Source organism: Bufo gargarizans, chromosome 5, assembly GCF_014858855.1.
Source record: "Bufo gargarizans isolate SCDJY-AF-19 chromosome 5, ASM1485885v1, whole genome shotgun sequence".
NCBI lineage: Eukaryota > Metazoa > Chordata > Amphibia > Anura > Bufonidae > Bufo > Bufo gargarizans.
Window position 1 is genome coordinate 378605860 of NC_058084.1, and position 20533 is coordinate 378626392.

General features: G+C 45.2%; 1 protein-coding gene across 3 annotated transcripts in view; it reads left to right on the forward strand.

Moving 5' to 3' along the window:
• Positions 1–425: 425 nt before the first annotated feature.
• ANO10 (anoctamin 10) overlaps positions 426–20533 on the forward strand; it is a 240035-nt gene continuing 219927 nt past the window's right edge. For 2 of the 3 annotated variants that reach the window (XM_044294674.1, XM_044294676.1), the window contains exons 1-4: positions 426–547; positions 6303–6457; positions 12852–13034; positions 19059–19193. In XM_044294674.1, the coding sequence (XP_044150609.1) occupies positions 6316–6457; positions 12852–13034; positions 19059–19193 (460 nt within the window). In that variant the 5' untranslated portion in view covers positions 426–547; positions 6303–6315. Of the gene's footprint in view, positions 568–6302; positions 6458–12851; positions 13035–19058; positions 19194–20533 lie in introns of all 3 variants that reach the window. The other variant, XM_044294675.1, reaches the window with a different exon arrangement.

Genomic DNA, 20533 nt, shown 5'->3' on the forward strand with positions numbered 1-20533 from the left:
TCCCCTCCCTATATATTGATCCTAGAGTCATGCTGAAAGTGGAGAAAGGTGTCAGCAGTCTCCTCATGACTGGAAACCTCTGTGCTACCCAAACTCCTCTACCACCTGCCCCTTCAGTTAGGGAACTTCCTGAGGAGCCACTTATAAAACTGAACATAAGCTTCTCTCATGTAATAACAGGGTGACGAACAGCCATGCGCCCTCTCTGAGGTAAATCGTCACAAACCGCCGCGCCCACATCACAGAAACAGCCAATCACAGAAGGCGCAGACCTGTAGCTGCGCTGTGCGGACGATAGAGGGTGCAGTATGCTTATTGAAATGTGAATTACGCCCGCAGTCGTCCGTGGCTCTTTTCTTATAGTTTACAGCTAATGTTGGTCTTCGAAAACATGGCTGAGCGGTAGAATTCCTACTCAGAGGAATGTTTTGTCTCTTGTGACCACCAGCCTGTGACAGCTCCAGGACGCTCAGAGACTGTCCCCTCCTCCGGTTTAGGGTGCGCTCCTCCTGGCTGGGTGAGAGTAGTGCTGCTCGGAGAAGGGGAAGTAAGTAGGGCACAGCGGGGGTAAGAATGCCCAAATCTCATACTCTCACTGCAATGCGTTTTTTTGTTTGTTTTCACAATACATGCTGGGAATTATAGTGCTTGCTACAGTTCGTCCCGGGCACTGCACATAAAGCCAGTGCATGTATATATCTATAGGAAGGTGCCCTGAGCTTGTATGTGGTTGAGACCAGATCCCTCTTACCTGCAGACTCCCCCCTATATCCCTCTTACCTGCAGACTCCCCCCTATATCCCTCTTACCTGCAGACTGCCCCCTATATCCCTCTTACCTGCAGACCGCCCCCTATATCCCTCTTACCTGCAGACTGCCCCCTATATCCCTCTTACCTGCAGACTGCCCCCTATATCCCTCTTACCTGCAGACTGCCCCCTATATCCCTCTTACCTGCAGACTGCCCCCTATATCCCTCTTACCTGCAGACTGCCCCCTATATCCCTCTTACCTGCAGACTGCCCCCTATATCCCTCTTACCTGCAGACTGCCCCCTATATCCCTCTTACCTGCAGACTGCCCCCTATATCCCTCTTACCTGCAGACTGCCCCCTATATCCCTCTTACCTGCAGACTGCCCCCTATATCCCTCTTACCTGCAGACTGCCCCCTATATCCCTCTTACCTGCAGACTGCCCCCTATATCCCTCTTACCTGCAGACTGCCCCCTATATCCCTCTTACCTGCAGACTGCCCCCTATATCCCTCTTACCTGCAGACTGCCCCCTATATCCCTCTTACCTGCAGACTGCCCCCTATATCCCTCTTACCTGCAGACTGCCCCCTATATCCCTCTTACCTGCAGACTGCCCCCTATATCCCTCTTACCTGCAGACTGCCCCCTATATCCCTCTTACCTGCAGACTGCCCCCTATATCCCTCTTACCTGCAGACCGCCCCCTATATCCCTCTTACCTGCAGACCGCCCCCTATACCCCTCTTACCTGCAGACCGCCCCCTATATCCCTCTTACCTGCAGACCGCCCCCTATATCCCTCTTACCTGCAGACCGCCCCCTATATCCCTCTTACCTGCAGACTGCCCCCTATATCCCTCTTACCTGCAGACTGCCCCCTATATCCCTCTTACCTGCAGACTGCCCCCTATATCCCTCTTACCTGCAGACTGCCCCCTATATCCCTCTTACCTGCAGACTGCCCCCTATATCCCTCTTACCTGCAGACTGCCCCCTATATCCCTCTTACCTGCAGACTGCCCCCTATATCCCTCTTACCTGCAGACTGCCCCCTATATCCCTCTTACCTGCAGACTGCCCCCTATATCCCTCATACCTGCAGACTCCCCCCTATATCCCTCATACCTGCAGACTGCCCCCTATATCCCTCCTCCCCACTCCTTTTTTTAATATACAAGTTTTACTGGATTCAGATTTGCTGGTGATTACTAAACCCAGTAGATCTGCTGGGAGGTCTCTCTGCAACTATAATGCCGCTCCAACCTGTAAGGGTGCATTCACACCTTGTGGATTTTGGAAAGTCAGTTCCATGGATTTGAATGGGGCGGCAAGTGCATGGATTTCTGCAAGCCTCATTCAGGTGAATGGAACTGATTTTCAGTTGCAGAAAATTCAGCAAAAAAATCTGCACCGTGAGAAGGCACCCTAAAAGAATTAGAGATGTAGCAGAGTTAAAGGGGTTCTCCTGGCTTTTAATATTGATGATGATAGGTCTTCAATATCAGATCAGCTGGGGTCTGACACCCGGCACCCCCCCCCCCCCCTTCTTGATCAGCTGTATGAGGGGAAGGCGTGCGCTGTGTCCACGTGCCATCTCTCGTCTCTCTTCCTAGTCGCTGCTGCTTTGACATAGGCATAGACCTGAGGATTGGTCATCAAAGCCCGGAGAACCCTTTTAACTTTGTCACTGCAGCTCCATCCTTTCTGAGCCACCTGCTGTACTCTTTAAAAATACATTGCAATGTCACAAATTGCATCAAATAACAAACACGGCTGTACTGCATCTAGTGTGAGTTTCTGTGGATGGGCGCCCCTTGTCAGCCAATCAGCTAAGAAGAAAATAGCATCTACGTATAGCCTGTCCGATTTGGGAGTTTAGGAGGGCTCTCTAGGGGGTTTAATCTTTATTTAAGAATCTGCAACTGATATAAAAGGGTAACACCCCATGAAAGATCCCCTTTAATTTGGCATAAATTATCCATATGTTCAGTTCAGACGATGCGCACGTAACATTTAGGCCTCTTGCACACGACTGTATGGGTGTTTCAGTATTTTGCGGTGTGCAAAAAATACGTATGACGTCTGTGTGCATTCCGTTTTTTGTGCTGGCCCCTGATAGAACAGTACTATCCTTGTCCGTTATGCGGACAATAATAGGACATGGTCTGTCTTTGAACAGAAATACGGAAGCGGATCGTATACGGAACGCAAAAAACGGAACGTAAACGGGGGAAAAAAAAACATTAGTGTGCAAGAGGCCTTACATTGCATTTTCCAGTCTTCGATTATTTTTTTATTTAAAGTGTTTGATCCGTGAACATTTATCACCTATCCATATGATTGGTGATAAATCCATGATTCCTGGGGATCTGATTGTTGGGATCCCAACCGATCACAAGAACGTGGGGTCCAGACCCAAGTCTTCTATGTGAATGGAGCAGTAGTGTGCCTGAGTGGCTACCAGTCCACTTCTTTCTATGAGACTGCCGAGTACAGAGATCGGCTATCTCTGTCAGTCCCATAGAAGAGAATGGAGCAGTGATGACGCATGCGCGCTCCCCAGGGAACTTGGGGTTCTCGTGATTAATGTAGGTCCCAGTGGTCACACCCCCAATATTAGCAATATGCCTTCATTCAATAAAAAGTTAGTTGAACTTAGAAATACTGTACCTGGAAATGCATGCTCTAGAACTGGTGACTGGTGGATGGTATCTTCATGCACCACTTGTCCGGCATACTGGAAGATCAGTTGTACATCTGCATCCATTGGCAAGCAGCTAGAACATGTTTGGGCATTCAATTGAAGGGGTTGTCCACTTTGGACAATTCTTTTCTTGTGAGAAGCTTACCCTGATAAGCTGATTAGAGGTTGTCCCATTCCTGGGAAGTCAAGCGATCTGCTAAAATCTGTATAGGAACCTGATGAAAAGTGTTGAGGTCTGCAGCACCACTACAGGGGAGATGAAGGCCATACGGCATATAAAAAATAGGGTGTCTATTCCAGACAATCCCTAGAAAACAATAAAAACAGTAAACTCTTTGCAACCATTTTTTCTTTGTGGAGCACAGGCCCCCCTGCTCTTGTGATCAGCAGGTGCCCCCATAGTTGGACATCTGCTTGTCCTCTGGATAGGGGGTAAGTTGTCTTAATGGGACAACCCCGTTAAGCCTATATGATCATATGTATTTACATGCATTTTTGAATGCACTAGTGGTGTGAACATTCTCTAAGAAAGTTATGGCTTATCGCCAGCAGTCGCCTTTGGATGTTTCCTGCAAAGATCTTAAATACAATTCCGTGAAACTATTGCCCTTGTGATGCCACCCAAGAAGTATCCAAGAGCAGGCTGTATACTTTGACTGCAGGGTGGAAGCAACCAAACGCCTTAGCATATGATTAATATATGTAAATATCGGCGCGCTAAGGAATTAATTATAGCTTTTCTTTCCCACATTTGGTATTGTATTGTGAAAACTTGTGGCCTATACGTTTTTGAACTTAAAAGTAGTTTATTTAAAGAGGACCTTTCATGCGTCCAGACATTATGAAACAACTACCAGGATATGTAGGGCATAGTGCACTAATGTAATATTGCTTAAAAAAAATTCTGTGCACCCCTGCAGTTTTCCCGCCTGGTATGCTAATGAATAGCATCGGTACAGAGAGGAGGAGACTGCCCTGTTTCTTATTGGGCATCTCCTTCTTCCTCGCTGTAGCGCTGTCCAATCACAGCGGAGAGCATCGCAGCCAGGGAGAAAAAAAACTCACCTTCTCCCTGTCTGTGACGATCTCCACTGTGATTGGACAGCGCTACAGCGAGGTAGAAGGAGACGCCCAATGAGAAACAGGGCAGTCTCCTCCTCCCTTTACCGATGGTATTTATTAGCATACCAGGCAGGAAAACTGCAGGGGGGCACAGCAGGCGAACGGAGCGGCGCCCAGAAAAAATAGTAAACGCTCTTAGATCCCTGCTCTATGCCCTACATAACCTGCTACCAATTTCATAATGTCTGGACCCATGAAAGGTCCTCTTTAAAGGGGTTTTCCGAGATTTTTTTTAACTAATGACCTCTCCTCTGGACAGGTTCAGTACCTGATTGGCGGGGGTCCGATATCCGGGACCACTGCTAATTAGCTGGTTTAGAAGGCAGTGGAGCTTGCAATAGCGCTGCTGTGGTCTTCTCTCAGATCACCAAGCACAACGCCATACATTGTATAACGGCTGTGCTTGGTATCGCAGTATTAGTATTGAAGTGAATGAGGCTGGGCTGCTCCTAAGTCTTGTAATCAATGAACGTGTCTTCACATGGGCTAGGCGAGCCATTGCAAGCTCCATTGCCTTCTCAAACAGCTGATTGGTGGGGGTCCTGGGTGTTGGTCCCCCACCGATCAGATACTGATGACCCATGCAGACGATAGGTCATCAGTTAAAAAATCTTGGAAAACCCCTTTAACCTACTTTGTGATAGTTTTTTATGCTGTATCTGTGACCTGAATGGGTACTGCTGGTATATATTATGTATGTATCCTTCCTTATCTTTTGGGATGACAAGATTTGCGGGAAAGAACATGATTTATGCTATATGTGTTTATGTTAATGGTTTTGCAATGATGGTATCGTGAGAGACTGGAAAAGTAAGGTTGGATACATCCGTATATTTATTTTACTGGTTCTGCCACCAGAGGGGTCTTCCACCCATATATGTGCGTTCACTGTGTAACATTATGTTCATCGATTAAGGCCTCATACACACGACCGTTTCATGTTTTGTGGTCTGCAAATTGCTAATCTGCAAAACATGGATACCGGCCGTGTGCGCTCCACGGGCCACAGTAGAACAATCCTATCTTTGTCCATAATGTGGAGAAGAATAGGACATATTCTATATTTTTGTGAATGCCACAGAACGGACATATTTATGCAGACAACACACAATGCACAAATAATGTGGATCGGATGCAGGCAAAAAATAAGTTTGTGTGCATGAGCTCTGACCTTGTGAATATTTCCTGGGACCTCACAATTGTCAGAAATCACTGACGATCACCTCACCTCATTTCCATTAGAAGTTATTTTTTTGTAACCTTCTAAGTGTACTTTCACACTTGCGTCACCAGAACTGCCTGCCGGATCCGGAAACCCGTGTGCAAACGGATAGCATTTGTTTCCGGATCTGGATCTGGCTCATAAATTCGTTGAAATACCGGATCCGTCTCTCCGGTGTCATCCGGAAAAACTGATCCGGTATAAATTTTTTCCCCATTTTTAAAGGTCCGCGCATGCGCAGATCGGGTAGCCGGATCCGGTTTTCCGGAACACTTGGTACCTGCGGTATTTTCTCCGGCCAAATACCGTAAGAGTGACTGAACCGAAGACATCCTTGATGCATACTGAACGGAATGCTTTCCATTCCGAATGCATTAGGATAAAACTTAAGCGTTTTTTTCCGGTATTGAGCTCCTGTTACGGATCTCAATACCGGAAAACTTTAACGCAAGTGTGAAAGTACCCTAATTTACTATGTATTTTGTGTTACTGCTCAGATCTCGTGCCAAAATGAAGAGAGGCTCCGTATTGGAAAAATATCATTTGGAGCCCGAATTCAAGCCACTGGTTGTAATAGAACTTGCTAAGGATGTACAAGAAGAAACCAAAAAATGGCTTGTCAAGAAAATTATGGACAAAAAGAAGGATGGAGGTAAATTCTTACTAGAAGTGGCTTATTGTAGGAACAATAATGTGCAGCGCGTGCGCTGTTGTGTTTGTATGATGCCATCATATTCCGCAAAACTTTCCAACTGGGGAAGTCACAAACAATTAAAAATATTCATTACAGAGCATAAGGCCCAGCATCTCCACCGTACAACTCCTTGACCCGGCAGCGAATAGGACGCCCAGTAGAAAGCATTCTTTAACATCCTTCGTAATAGGATGACATAGGGAGAGGGTAGTTCACAAACCACACTATAAAGGTGCAAAGATGACATGGGCTCAGGGGCTGCACTTAGTAGGTGTCCTGTCAGTGGAACTTGGACAAGGGTAAGGGCTGTTTCACACGAGCGGATGCCGTGCGTGACATCCACTCCGTGAATGACAGCCAAGACCCGATGCGGACAGCAGAAGCACGGAGCAGTAACATGATTGATAATGCTCCGTGCCTCTCTGTGATCTCTTTACTACGAAATCACAGCGAGATAAAGTTGTCACTGATTTCGTAGTAAAGAGATCACAGAGAGGCACGGAGCATTATCAATCATGTTACTGCTCCGTGCCTCTGCAGTCTGCATCGGGTCTTGGCTGTCATTCACGGAGCGGCTGTCACGCACGGCATCCGCTCGTATGAAACAGCCCTAATACACTGCCGTAAGGAAGTACTACAGTGTATTATCAAAACGCCAAAGTGATTCCTGGTCTAGTCCCAAAGTGGGACAAAAAGAAAAAGGTAAAAATATAAATCCAAAGTATAAAAAAATAAAAATAAGAAAAATATCCTCTTACACAGAGTAAAAAAAAAAAAAAGGAATAAATAAAAACGAATCAACATGATTGGTTCTGTTGAAACTCTATTGACCCATACTATACATGTTAAAGGGGTTATCCCTCTAATAATACTTATCTCCTTGCTGCAGGAGCCCCATCGATCATGAGAGTGAGGGTCTGCAAATGCCGCCAAGTGATCCATGTGAAAAGAGTGGAGCACATAATACCGCCACAGCATTCAGCTCTATCCCCGTCTAGGAATGGTTGTAAAGCTGAATGCAGGAGGGCACTTTCTTCTGTCATCCAGATGCACACGTACCAGATGCTTCTAGCATTAATTAATGCTAAGAGCGTCCGATCCGGTGGCCATGAGGAGGAATCTGGTGTTCCCCGGGAATCGGCCCACCGGGAAATTTCCCTCTCGGGTTTGTGGCTAGTCCGCCCCTGACCACCTTTACTTTCAATGAAAGTGATAATTTTAAATAAAAAAAACTTTGAATAGTGAAATCATGTATGTTTAGAGGTATCATCTCCTAAGGCCTCTTGCCCACGACCACATGTCCTCCGAGATATACAGTCTGTGAACGGGCCATATGTCCCCTTTCACACAGGAAGATTATTGGGAACGAACTTTTATACAAACGCCGATCCTTGATAATCGGTCCGATTAAAAGGACCTTTAGGGTGCATACACGACCATATGCATTTTGCGGCCTGCAAATCACAGATCTGCAAAAATACGGGTGCGATCCTGCACTTTTTACAGGCACCATTCAACAAATGACTATTCTCGTCTGCAAAACGGGCAAGAGTAGGACGTTCTGTAATTTGTGGCTTGGCCCCATAGAAGTGATTGGGTCTGCGTGCAATCCACAAAAAATGTGGACGAGGACCAAAAATCAGGTCATGTGCATGCACCCTTAGCCTAGGATGAAAAGGAACCTCTACTTTGTAAATTTATCTCAGGCAAAAACTTCCCTTGGAACTTCAAAAGCTTGGGGAGTCTGAGTTATCAATTTCATAAACCATTTAGTTTTAGAAATAGTTTTATTTTTTTATACTTGTATGACAAACTCGTCCTCGTTTACTTGCCTCTCTTGGTTTATATATTGTTGACTGCACAGATATAGCGCAGATAAGTTGTAGTGTGACTAAGGCTACTTTCACACTAGCGTTCGGGGTTCCGCTTGTGAGTTCGTTTGAAGGCTCTCACAAGCAGCCCCGAACGGATCCGTACATCCCCAATGCATTCTGAGTGGATGCGGATCCGCTCAGAATGCTTCAGTATGGCACCGTTTGGCCTACGTTCCGCTCAGCAGGCGGAGCCAAACAGATCCGTCCAGACTTACAATGTAAGTCAATGGGGACGGATCCGTTTCAATATGGTGCAATTTCAAACGGATCCGTCCCCCATTGACTTTTAATGCAAAGTCTGTACGGATCCGTCTGACTACCTTTTAGACTTAGATTTTTTTTTTATATAATGCAGACGTTCTGAACGGATACCATCGTTTGTATTATAGAAGCGGATCTCCATTTGTATCCGGAACCATTTCTTTCCAAGTTTTCACCAGACGGATCCGCTCTGAACGCAAGTGTGAAAGTAGCCTAAACCACTCGGGGTCTCCAATAGATGTGACGTCACATGCCTAGAGCCTTTATGCTTCCCCCTGAGAGCTATGACATGTACATCCAGTTCCTGGAAAGCTATCTTCCCTCATAGTGGATATGTCAAGTTTATATTTTATTGGATTCTCAAAGAGAGAAAACCTTTTACTTCACTTTCTTTTTGGATCCGAGCAAAGGCAAAAAAAAAACAATAAAACTTAGATGCCAACGTGCTACACCCCAACTGCTATTTGGGAACCAGGCTTAAAGGGAACCTGTCACCTATATTTTAGGTATAGAGCTGAGGACACGGGCTGCTAGATGGCCGCTAGCACATCCGCAATACCCAGTCCCCATAGCTCTGTGTGCTTTTATTGTGTAAAAAAAACGATTTGATACATATGCAAATTAACCTGAGATGAGTCCTGTCCCTGACTCATCTCACATACAGGACTCCTCTCAGGTTAATTTGCATATGTATCAAATCGGGTTTTTTACACAATAAAAGCACACAGAGCTATGGGGACTGGGTATTGGGGATGTGCTAGCGGCCGTCTAGCAACCCATGTCCTCAGCTCTATACACAAAATCCCGGTGACAGGTTCCCTTTAATGGTTGGCTTTAGGTTTTTGGTGCGAATGACTGCCTTTACCGGGGCGTCAGCAACCTGAGGTACTCCAAGTATTGTGAAACTGTAACTCACAGCATTCATACTTGCTAGCTGCCCTTAGAACTCCTATAGAAGTGAACAGAGCATGCTGGGACTTGAAGTTTTGGGGGTAGCTGACCCCTGTGGATGGACCTGTGTAGTTGCGTTGCTGGAGCTACTGCAGAACAGATCTTCCATCAATGTCTGTCACCCCCAAACCACCACCGATCAGATATTAAAACCATCAACAGTGAGATCCTGGAAAACCCCTTTAATGTTTTGTTATAGTCTCTCTCTGCCAGTATTCTTCCATATATAACTGCTCATTCCTCACATATTAATTCTAATCATTTCTTTTATATGTAAAAATCAATACATAGAATAAGAAAGCGTGTGCTTTCTACATTCCCTTCTGAAATTATATACCCTTCATGGACAAAAGTATGTGGACACCTGACCTTCACAGCTGTATGAGCTTGTTGACCTCCTTGTCCAAAACTAGGGGCCTTAATATGGACTTGTGTCCCTTTTTGCGGCTATAACAGCCTCCACTTTCTGGTTTCTTTTCACGAGATTTTGTGCTTAGTCAGGCTACTTTCACATTAGCGTTTGACGGATCTGCAAAAAACGCTTCCGTTACAATAATACAACCTCATGCATCCATCATGAACGGATCCGGTTGTATTACCTCTTATATGGCCAAGACAGATCTGGTCTTGAACACTATTGAAAGTCAATTGGGGATGGATCTGTTTTCTATTGTGTCTTGCTCCGCACCGCCTCACGGACAGAAAAACGCTGCTTGCAGCGTTTTTCTGTCCGCGATGGGGACACAACCCAACGGAATGGAATGCATTTTGGTGCATTCTGTTTCGTTCAGTTCAGTTTTGTCCCCATTGACAATGAATGGGGAAGAACTGAAGCGTTTTCCTATGATGGATCTCAATAGCGGAATTGAAAACGCTAATGTGAAAGTAGCCTCAGCCAAATGAGGAGTTTGTGAGGTTAGACATTGATGTTGGACAAGACTGCCTGTGTTAGATGGAGTACAGGTCAGGGCTCTGGGTGAAGGCCACTCAAGGTTCCACACGCCAAATATGTTGGATCATTTTTATATACCCCCATGTGATGCTTGATTACACATTCACACTGGTCCTACACATTACATACAATACCTGTCTCCTCTATGGATATTCTATGCTGTGTTCCCTGTATTCCGAATAATGCTGAATGGATATTTTATCGCCCACATAGGGCTCTCCTGGTATCTCCTGTATTATGAGAATATTTTTAAATGTAATTTTGCAATACTTAAGAGGCCCTTTGTCACAGTGAAATTCAAGTAGTCACCTAGAGGAAAAGGGCTGGGTCCAGGGTGTTGGCTTTTTGTTACAGTTCCGTGTATTTGTGTGACAGCATTTTTTAAAGTCGTTCAATAAGTGAAGAGCTGAACTTTGCCCAAAGTGTCCAGTTTTTATCAGATGTCTTCTTCGTGTCTGTAACCTAAGATCTTTTATCAGCCTCTCTCTGAGTTTTAGGCTGGGTTCACACCTGAGCGTTGCGCAAACGCGCGTTTTACGTGCGTTTTTGTCGCGCATTTTTATGCGCGTTTTTTGTAATAGTAAACGCGCGTTTGACGCGCGTTTGTGTGATTGACTACAGTGTCCTATGGCCACAAACGCGTGTCAAAACGCCCCAAAGTCGCTCATGTACTTTTTTGAGCGTCGGGCGTTTTACAGCGCGATCGTACGCGCTGTAAAACGCCCAGGTGTGAACCATTCCCATAGGGAATCATTGGTTTCTACTTGTTGAGCGTTTTACAGCGCGTAGGAACGCGCTGTAAAACGCTCAGGTGTGAACCCAGCCTTAAAAGTGTTGTCCAAGGGTTTCTTCAGGATAAGGGTACATTCACACGACCGTAAGTGTTTTGTGGTCCACAAATTGCGGATCCACAAAACGCGGGTAATGGCCGTGTGCGTTCCGCGAGCACACGGCCAGCCCTATGATAGAAAAGAATAGGACGTGCTCTCTCTTTTTTTTTGCCGGGCCGCGGAAAGGAAATATGAAAGTTGGCAGCACACGGTGTGCTGTCCGCATCTTTTGCCGCCCCATTGAAATTAATAGGCCTGTATCCACTCCGCAAAATTGCGGAATGGATGCGGACCCAGAAATACGGTCGTGTAAATGTACCCTAAGTCATCAGTAGACTCCCAGGACCACCTCTGATCCACTGTTTTAAGAGATCAGATCTCAGTCAAGGAAAAGCTTAGAAATAGTATTTCACAGAATATGAAAGCAAAATTCATTTAATATTGCAACCTTTTTTCTACTTTCTATCCTTGGAGCTTAAAGGGTTTTACAGGATTCAATCGGTGGGGAGATCCGACTCCGGGGTGCGACACGGCCTCCTCCTAGGCCAGTGACTTCACATTCATTGGTCATGTGACCTAGGCGCAGGTTCGTCCCATTCAAGTGAATGGGGCTGAACTGCAATACCAAGCACGGCTGCTCTCCAATGGACAGCGCTGTGCTTGGTATGCTGTGAGGATTCCGTGGCACTCACCGGTGTTCTGCCGACTTCTCAAACAGCTGATCGTGGGGGTCCCAGGCATCGGACCCATGCCAGTCTTATACGGATGACCTATCCCGAGGATAGATTATCAATATCAGAATGTCGGAAACACTTCAGAAGGAACTTGTCATGTAGAAAATGCAGCCCGTGTCATAGAGCTGGAGGAGCTGATTGGATTAGAAAAAGATTTAGTAGAACCTGTAATAGATTTAAATGCCTGGTGATTCTGGAACTTGGAGTCCAGTGGGCGATCATACCTTCGCTGTATGAGCGTGTACACAATGATCATGATGTGTCATACTGTACATGTATTACACAGGTTGTTATAGTTATAAGGGTACCAAATGTGTCTATATTCCGCATTTTTACGGACCCATAGACTTCAGTGGGGCCACGTTCTGATTCTCCCTGACAAGTATACGACATGTTTTATTTGTTTTGTGGAGCCATAGAACGGGCCCCATAGAAGTGAATGGGTCTGCTTCTAATCCGCAAAAAAAACGGATCTGCATTTTTGCAGACAGCATCCGACCGTCTGAATAAGCCCTAAGACTGTAAAGTTGCTGCATGTTTTAGATGCATTGGAGCAATGAATGCAAATCAGTTTCGAGGTTGAAAATGCCCTTTAATCTTCATGAAGTGTTGTCAGCTGTCGGACTGCTTCTTTTTGGAAGCTCTTTTATGTTGTTTTTAGCCGTGGACTGGGGTCCTCATCTTGGGACCATTATTGCAATCATGGCCGCACTTTTCCTTTAATGACGTTTCCTATTTTACTTGTACAAGGTACTCAGCTGTTGATCAAACCGCTAGTGATCTCAGAAGGAGAGGAGAATATCTACGTTGTCGGGGCATCCACCAGACGATTTTTGCTTGGAGCAGAGGATGTCGGATTCGTAAAGGAAAGTGAGGATGGCACCATGAGACCTTTCTTGTACAGCAACCGGACACACTATAAAAACTTTATGGGTGAGCTCTGACTGCGTTCTAAGGTTATGCTGCCGTGCCGTGGGGCCTGTGGCCTCCGCTCCTTAGTCATGCGCTTAAATTAGCTATACTTCATTCCTTAGATGGGAGTAGTATACTCTGCCCTGTTTACTACTCCATTTCAGCTTTTTGTTTTCATATTGGGTGTCAGATTCAACTCTGTGGCTTAGATCCTACATTACAGAGTAACAAAACGAATCCACCATTCAAGGCATAGGAATGAGGGCCCTGCTCACAAAAGCTTACAATTAGTGTTGAGCGAACTTGTGTTAGTTATTATCCATGGTAGCGGAATCAATAACGGAATTCTTAGATAACCCATACGCCCAATTTGAAAACATAAGTTCGCTAAGCACTACTTACAATCTATGGGGAAACAGGGGTGAACAATAGATATGAGCAGCCATGTTTAAACTAAATGGTTGTGTAAATTTAAACCTCAATGAGCCAGCCACTACCAAGTATCGGTGTAAAGTGCATTTGAGAACATGGGGTGTGGGGGATTCAGATGACGGGATCCGGTTCTGTTAGATGATGTAATAGGGGGTGAATGGAACAAGTTTAGGTTCAGAAATGTGATGGGCAACCCTAAAAAGATGTGGTTTGAGGGTACACTTAACCTCTTCAGGACACATGCGGCTGTAGGGGGGATCCGGTGACAAGCCTAAGGCTACTTTCACACTTGCGTTTAGAGCGGATCCGTCTGGGGTCTGCCCAGACAGATCCTCTCATATAATGCAGACGATGGGATCCGTTCAGAACGGATCCGTCTGCATTATATTGTAGAAAAAATTCTAAGTGTGAAAGTAGCTTCAGACGGATCCGTCCAGACTTTACATTGAATATAGTGTCAAATTTAAACGGATCTGTCCCCATTGACTTACATTGTAAGTCTGGACGGATCCGTTTGCCTCCGCACGGCCAGACGGACACCCGAATGCTGCAAGCAGCGTTCAGGTGTCCGCCTGCTGAACGGAGCGGAGGCCAAACGCTGCCAGACTGATGCATTCTGAGCGGATCCGCATCCACTCAGAATGCATTAGGGCTGGACGGATGCGTTCGGGGCCGTTTGTGAGAGCCTTTAAACGGAACTCACAAGCGGAGCCCCGAACGCTAATGTGAAAGTAGCCTAAGAGATCCAGCCCTCTGGATCTCACAGGCCGGAAGCTGTATGAGTAATACTCACTGTATGGCTCCATTCACACATCCGCAATTCTATTCCGCATTTTACGGAACGGAATTGCGGACCCGTACATTTCTATTGGGCCGCACGATGGATGTGTGAATGGACCCTATTAATCATACAGCCAATGCATTCCAATACAGAAGTATTGGAATGCATTGTAAAGGGATTAGACCCCCAAAAGTTCAAGTCCCAAAGTGGGACAAAAAATAAAGTGAAAAAAAAGTTGAAAAAATAAAGTTTCCCCCCCAAAAAAGTTTGAAGTAAAAATAAACAAAAACGTCATTTTCCCCAAATAAAGTAAAAAAAAATAATAGGGGGGGAAAAAAGTATACATATTAGGTATCACCACGTCCGTATCGACGGCTCTATAAACATATCACATGACCTAACCCCTCAGATAAACACCGTAAAAAATAAAATAAAATAAACAATTTTTTTGTCACCTTACATCACATAAAGTACAACAGCAAGCGATCAAAAAGGCGTTTGGCCACCAAAATAGTACCAATCTAACCGCCACCTCATCCCGCAAAAAATGAGACCCTACCTAAAACTGAAAAAACTATGGCTCTCAGACTATGGAGACACTAAAACATGATTTATATATATTTTTTTTTGTTTCCAAAATATTATTGTGTAAAACTTGCATAAATAAAAAAAGTATACATATTAGGTATCGCAGCGTCCGTAATAACTTACTCTATAAAAATATCACATGACCTAACCCCTCAGATGAATACCGTAAAAAAATAAAAATAACACAATACATCACAAAAAGTGTAATAGCAAGCGATCACAAAGTCACACGCACCCCAAAATAGTGCCAATAAAACCATTATCTCATCCCGCAAAAATCATATCCTACCCAAGGTAATCGCCCAAAAACTGAAAAAATTATGGCTTTCAGACTATGGAAACACTAAAACATTATTTTTTTTTTTGGTCTTAAAAAAATTATCATTGTGTAAAACTTACATAAATAAAAAAAAAAGTATACATATTAGGTATCGCAGCGTCCGTGACAACCTGGTCTATAAAAATACCACATGATGTAACCGATCAGATGAATGTTGTAAATAACAAAAAATAAAAACGGTGCCAAAACAGCTATTTCTTGTTACCTTGCCTCACAAAAAGTGTAATATAGAGCAACCAAAAATCATATGTACCCTAAACTGGTACCAACAAAACTTCCACCCTATCCCGTAGTTTCTAAAATGGTCACTTTTATGGAGTTTCTACTCTAGGGTTGCATCAGGGGGGCTTCAAATGGGACATGGTGTCAAAAAAAACAGTCCAGCAAAATCTGCCTTCCAAAAACCGTATGGCATTCCTTTCCTTCTGCGCCCTGCTGTGTGCCCGTACAGTAGTTTACGACCACATATGGGGTGTTTCTGTAAACTACAGAATCGTAGCCATAAATATTGAGTTTGGTTTGGCTGTTAACCCTTGCTTTGTAACTGGAAAAGAAAATATTAAAATGGAAAATCTGAAACTAAAAGCCCCATTTTGAAAGTAGCCTTACACAGTGAACAATTGTCCCATATTTTGCTGTGTGGTAGACAGCTGTCAGGCAGTGTACCAGCCTGTCAAGCTGATCAATTGTGACTGATTACACTTACAGAGAACCAGAATGAATAAACATGGAAGGCAAGAAAAGCTGGTGATGTCACAGGCAGGGGTATGTCAGATAGTGATGTCACAGGGAGTTCTGGCTCTAGAAATTGAGCACCAGGGCCAGCTGCTACACCAGGGATTAGGGGGTCTGTCCACTGTGTAGTGGGCGGCGCTGCGTAGTGGTGTCCACTGTGTAGTGCGCGGCGCTGCGTAGTGGTGTCCACTGTGTAGTGGGCGGCGCTGCGTAGTGGTGTCCACTGTGTAGTGGGCGGCGCTGCGTAGTGGTGTCCACTGTGTAGTGGGCGGCGCTGCGTAGTGGTGTCCACTGTGTAGTGGGCGGCGCTGCGTAGTGGTGTCCACTGTGTAGTGGCCGGCGCTGCGTAGTGGTGTCCACTGTGTAGTGGCCGGCGCTGCGTAGTGGTGTCCACTGTGTAGTGGCCGGCGCTGCTGTGATTAACGTGAATGTGCCAGAACTACACAGCTATGTTCATTGTGTAGTAGACGGAACTCGTTACTGCAGAGCTTCTCCCAGAGTTTCAGTGCCAGAGCTACCCCCAAACAGCTGATCGACAGGGTTGCTGGTTGCCGGACCCCTGCTGATCAGATATTGATGGCCTATACTAAGAGTAGGCATCAATAATAAAAAACATTAATACCCCTTTAAGGCTGCATAGCGAGCCATAATGTCAATGTCACTGCTGTGGTGGCATCATATCTAAATATGTCATTATCGGGCAAGTCCTTTGTTGGGTGTCAGTGCACGTGACATCATAGAGGTGTCGATACTGTAGAGGTCATGACATAATTGGGTTGATGATGTCACAAAGTAAGTCAAGTAGTGCTCCTTGTTTTATTGGACTGTGTGTGCTCTTGTAGTAAGCACTGGATGGCCACATCCACTACATTTCCCCTGTTAGCAGCCACTGTGGGGGGAATGAGTAGCCCCTTTTTAACTGGGATTTCCAGTGAAAATTAATGTCTCAAAGTCTTTGTTTACTTAAATTTAAAAAGGCAGACTCTTCTCATCAGTCCTCCCCATTGTCCTGTTCCAAACCGGTCCGGTTGCCTGCCATTCTCTACTTCCTGCTGCTGTGATGACACAGGGACATGTGACCTCTGCAGCGGGGACCCTCCACAGCCAGTGACCAGCTGCAGAGATCACATGTCCCTATGTAGGGATCTCATTGTTGCAGCAGGGGAACAGGTGGGTCAGAAAGGGTGCCGCAGAGGATCAGTGAGGATAGTATTACTTTCTTATTTATGTACAAGATTTCTGGATCATTTTAAGACATTTGATTTGCTGGGCACCATCCTTAAAGTTTTTTTTTTTCTCGGTTCTTAGATACTGATGGCTTATCCTTAGGGTAGGTCATCAATTTCAGATCGGTGGCGTTCCTACACCCGGCCCCCCGTGTTCAGCCGTTTCTGGCAACCATAGGCGCTGACCACTATACAGTGGACAGAGGCAGAAGGCTCCGTGCTCTATGTAGTCCTGGCCAGAGTACTGCAGCTCAGCTCCCATTTAGGTGAATGGGGGCTGACTTGCATTAAGTTGGTGCTAGAAACTACACAGTGGACGGAGCTTTTCATGTACTCTATAGTTTCCGATGGCTGCCTAAAACTGCCGATCAGTGATCGGGTGTCAGACTTCCTATATTCTACAGTTGTCAAACAAGCACCTGGCGCTGAATGCGTTTGTAATTACACCAACAGCGCCACCTGCTGTTTGTTTTCTTTTCTTATTTCTTTGTCCCGCTCACTGAGAAGGCTGCACATGCTCAGTTTTATCCCTCAACTGCCCCCTGAATTGTGATAAGGGAGAGCATGGACACGCCCCCTGAGCTGTGATAAGGGAGAGCATGGACACGCCCCCTGAGCTATGATAAGGGAGAGCATGGGCACGCCCCCTGAGCTGTGATAGGGAGAGCATGGGCACGCCCCCTGAGCTGTGATAGGGAGAGCATGGGCACGCCCCCTGAGCTGTGATAGGGAGAGCATGGGCACGCCCCTTGAGCTGTGATAGGGAGAGCATGGGCACGCCCCCTGAGCTGTGATAGGGAGAGCATGGGCACGCCCCCTGAGCTGTGATAGGGAGAGCATGGGCACGCCCCCTGAGCTGTGATAGGGAGAGCATGGGCACGCCCCCTGAGCTGTGATAGGGAGAGCATGGGCACGCCCCCTGAGCTGTGATAGGGAGAGCATGGGCACGCCCCCTGAGCTGTGATAGGGAGAGCATGGGCACGCCCCCTGAGCTGTGATAGGGAGAGCATGGGCACGCCCCCTGAGCTGTGATAGGGAGAGCATGGGCACGCCCCCTGAGCTGTGATAGGGAGAGCATGGGCACGCCCCCTGAGCTGCAGCAGAAAAGACACTGCCCTTGAGCTGCCAGCTTGATATAAATCTAGCAGAGCAATGAATGGGGAGATCTCTGGATCCATGTGAGGTACACGGCTGGTTCTGGCTTTGTTAGAAAGAGATCATGTACTATATGATGTCTGATTTTCATTTTTTACATTAATTATGGGATAAACCCTTTAATAGAGTCATTTACTGTCATGATCTTGTCAGCTGAGTGCTTACAGTGTATCTCTGGAGGAAGGAGCCTAAAGGTGAAGACAGCAGAGGGATTTTTTCTGCTATTATGTTCAGCTCCCAGGATTTCCTGCGCTGATACATTATAACAGATTGAAAAAAGGTTGTCTGATAAGAAACAACCCGGTTTAAAATGTGGCAGATGGGGAGATCCGCTGATTGCAACATGGGCAAATAGTAACTTTGCAAGGGAAGCTTCACCAGCATTTCCCATGCAGCGGGCTCTGATCACACGGCGGCCTTTCAGATGAATGTGCAGGTAATATATTAAGATGGCTTGAGTCCCCCAGAAACGGAAATGCTTGTGCAGAGTGACTGTTCATTCTGGCTCGCGGGGTGTGGTCCTGAGCAGGGGACTTCCCCCTTTCATGTCTATATGAGCAAATAGGGCATAAGAACAGGGTTGCTCCCATCAGACAGTCCATCTAATTAGCTGTGTGAACAAGTCTCGACAGGTTTTATCCTTAAAATATAAATGTGAACATACATGTTGACTGTTTCCATATTGCAACAAAACGTTTGTCTTTTCACTAAACGTCACATTTGCTGACTGCATTTACTATGTTGTTTTGTAATATTTTACTTAACGTGCATTTGTCCTTCTGCTGTAGGAGATGGAGGAGATTTTCTCAGCATGGCCGAATGTCAGTATATCATTAAACATGAGCTTGACAATCTTCGTGCTCAAGACGAGACAAATATTCCTGGTTATCCACAGGCCAAGCTTTATCCTGGAAAGTCAATAAGTAAGTGTATTTTCTAGTCTTAGTCAGCCTAATCTTACATAAATAGGAGAACCTTTTGATGAACAGGTCTGAGGAGACAACACAGGCGGAACGCAGTATACTGGCCGTGAGCGGCGATCAAGAAATCAATAATTACTCTAAAAAGTGGGCTGAGCAGGTAAACAGTGAAGAGAAGGCAGCGCTCGTACGAGAGCTGCGTTCTCTTCAAACAGCTGATCGGTGGGGTGCCTACAGTCCGTGCCCCACTGAGTTGATATTTATGATCTATCCTGAGGATAGGTCATCAATATAAGAAACTGGCCAACCCCTTTAAAGCCTCATGCACATGACCGTTGTTTGGGTCCACATTTTCAAGGATCTCACACGGACCTATCCATTTCTATGGGTCCATAAAAAAAGCAAATGGCACATGGATGTCCGCATCAATGCTGATATTCTGAAAATTATAGAAAATTTCCAATTCTTGCTTGTTTTTCGGACAAGAACAGGCACTTCTATTAGGTAAATGTGGTATGCACACGACCAGTATGCATATTTTGGGACCCATGGTTTGTGGGCCACAAACTACATACGAGTGTATGAGGCCTAAAGGAGTTCTCCATCTTTTTTTAATTATTTTTTTTTGCTTTTTTTACTTTCAATAGTTTTTTATTATCAGAGTATTGGCTCATGCCAAAAAATGAAACAACATATACAGTACAGGCAATAATAACAGTCACTGAGCACAGTACTCCTGTTTTTTGTTTAAGTACAAAATTAAGCCGTACAGACAGGTATAATTTTCCATAGCAAAATCAAGTCATAAAAAGTTTAACTAATAAACTTATACTCAAACAATAATCATGCAGTAAATCATATAATAAGATGTGCCGCGTCTTCATTGCAACATATTATACAATTGCAATCTACTTACGAGACATTATATACTACATGTGTGTTTCCACTTACTTCCCACCATTTATATTATTCTGCATCTCCGGACAGTGATCCCTCCAGGCATCCCATTTCAAGTCGTGTTTTTCAACCTGAAAGGTTCGATGAGCTAATATGTATTCATATGATTTAGTGGTATTGACTGCACTAATGATCTCTCGAAGATCAGGGATATTAGCGCTTTTCCAATTCCTTGTGATTGCTATTTTAGTAGCTATTAGTAGGTGTAATACTATAGTTCTATACTTAAATGGAATTTTGTCCAGCTCCACCAAAAGCAAAGCTAGAGCTGGATCTGGAGGGATCACATATCCCACAATCCCAGACACCCTAGAAAACACTTGAGACCAGAGAGAGTAAATATTAGGACATTGCCAAAGTATATGCAACAGTGTACCTTTATGTCC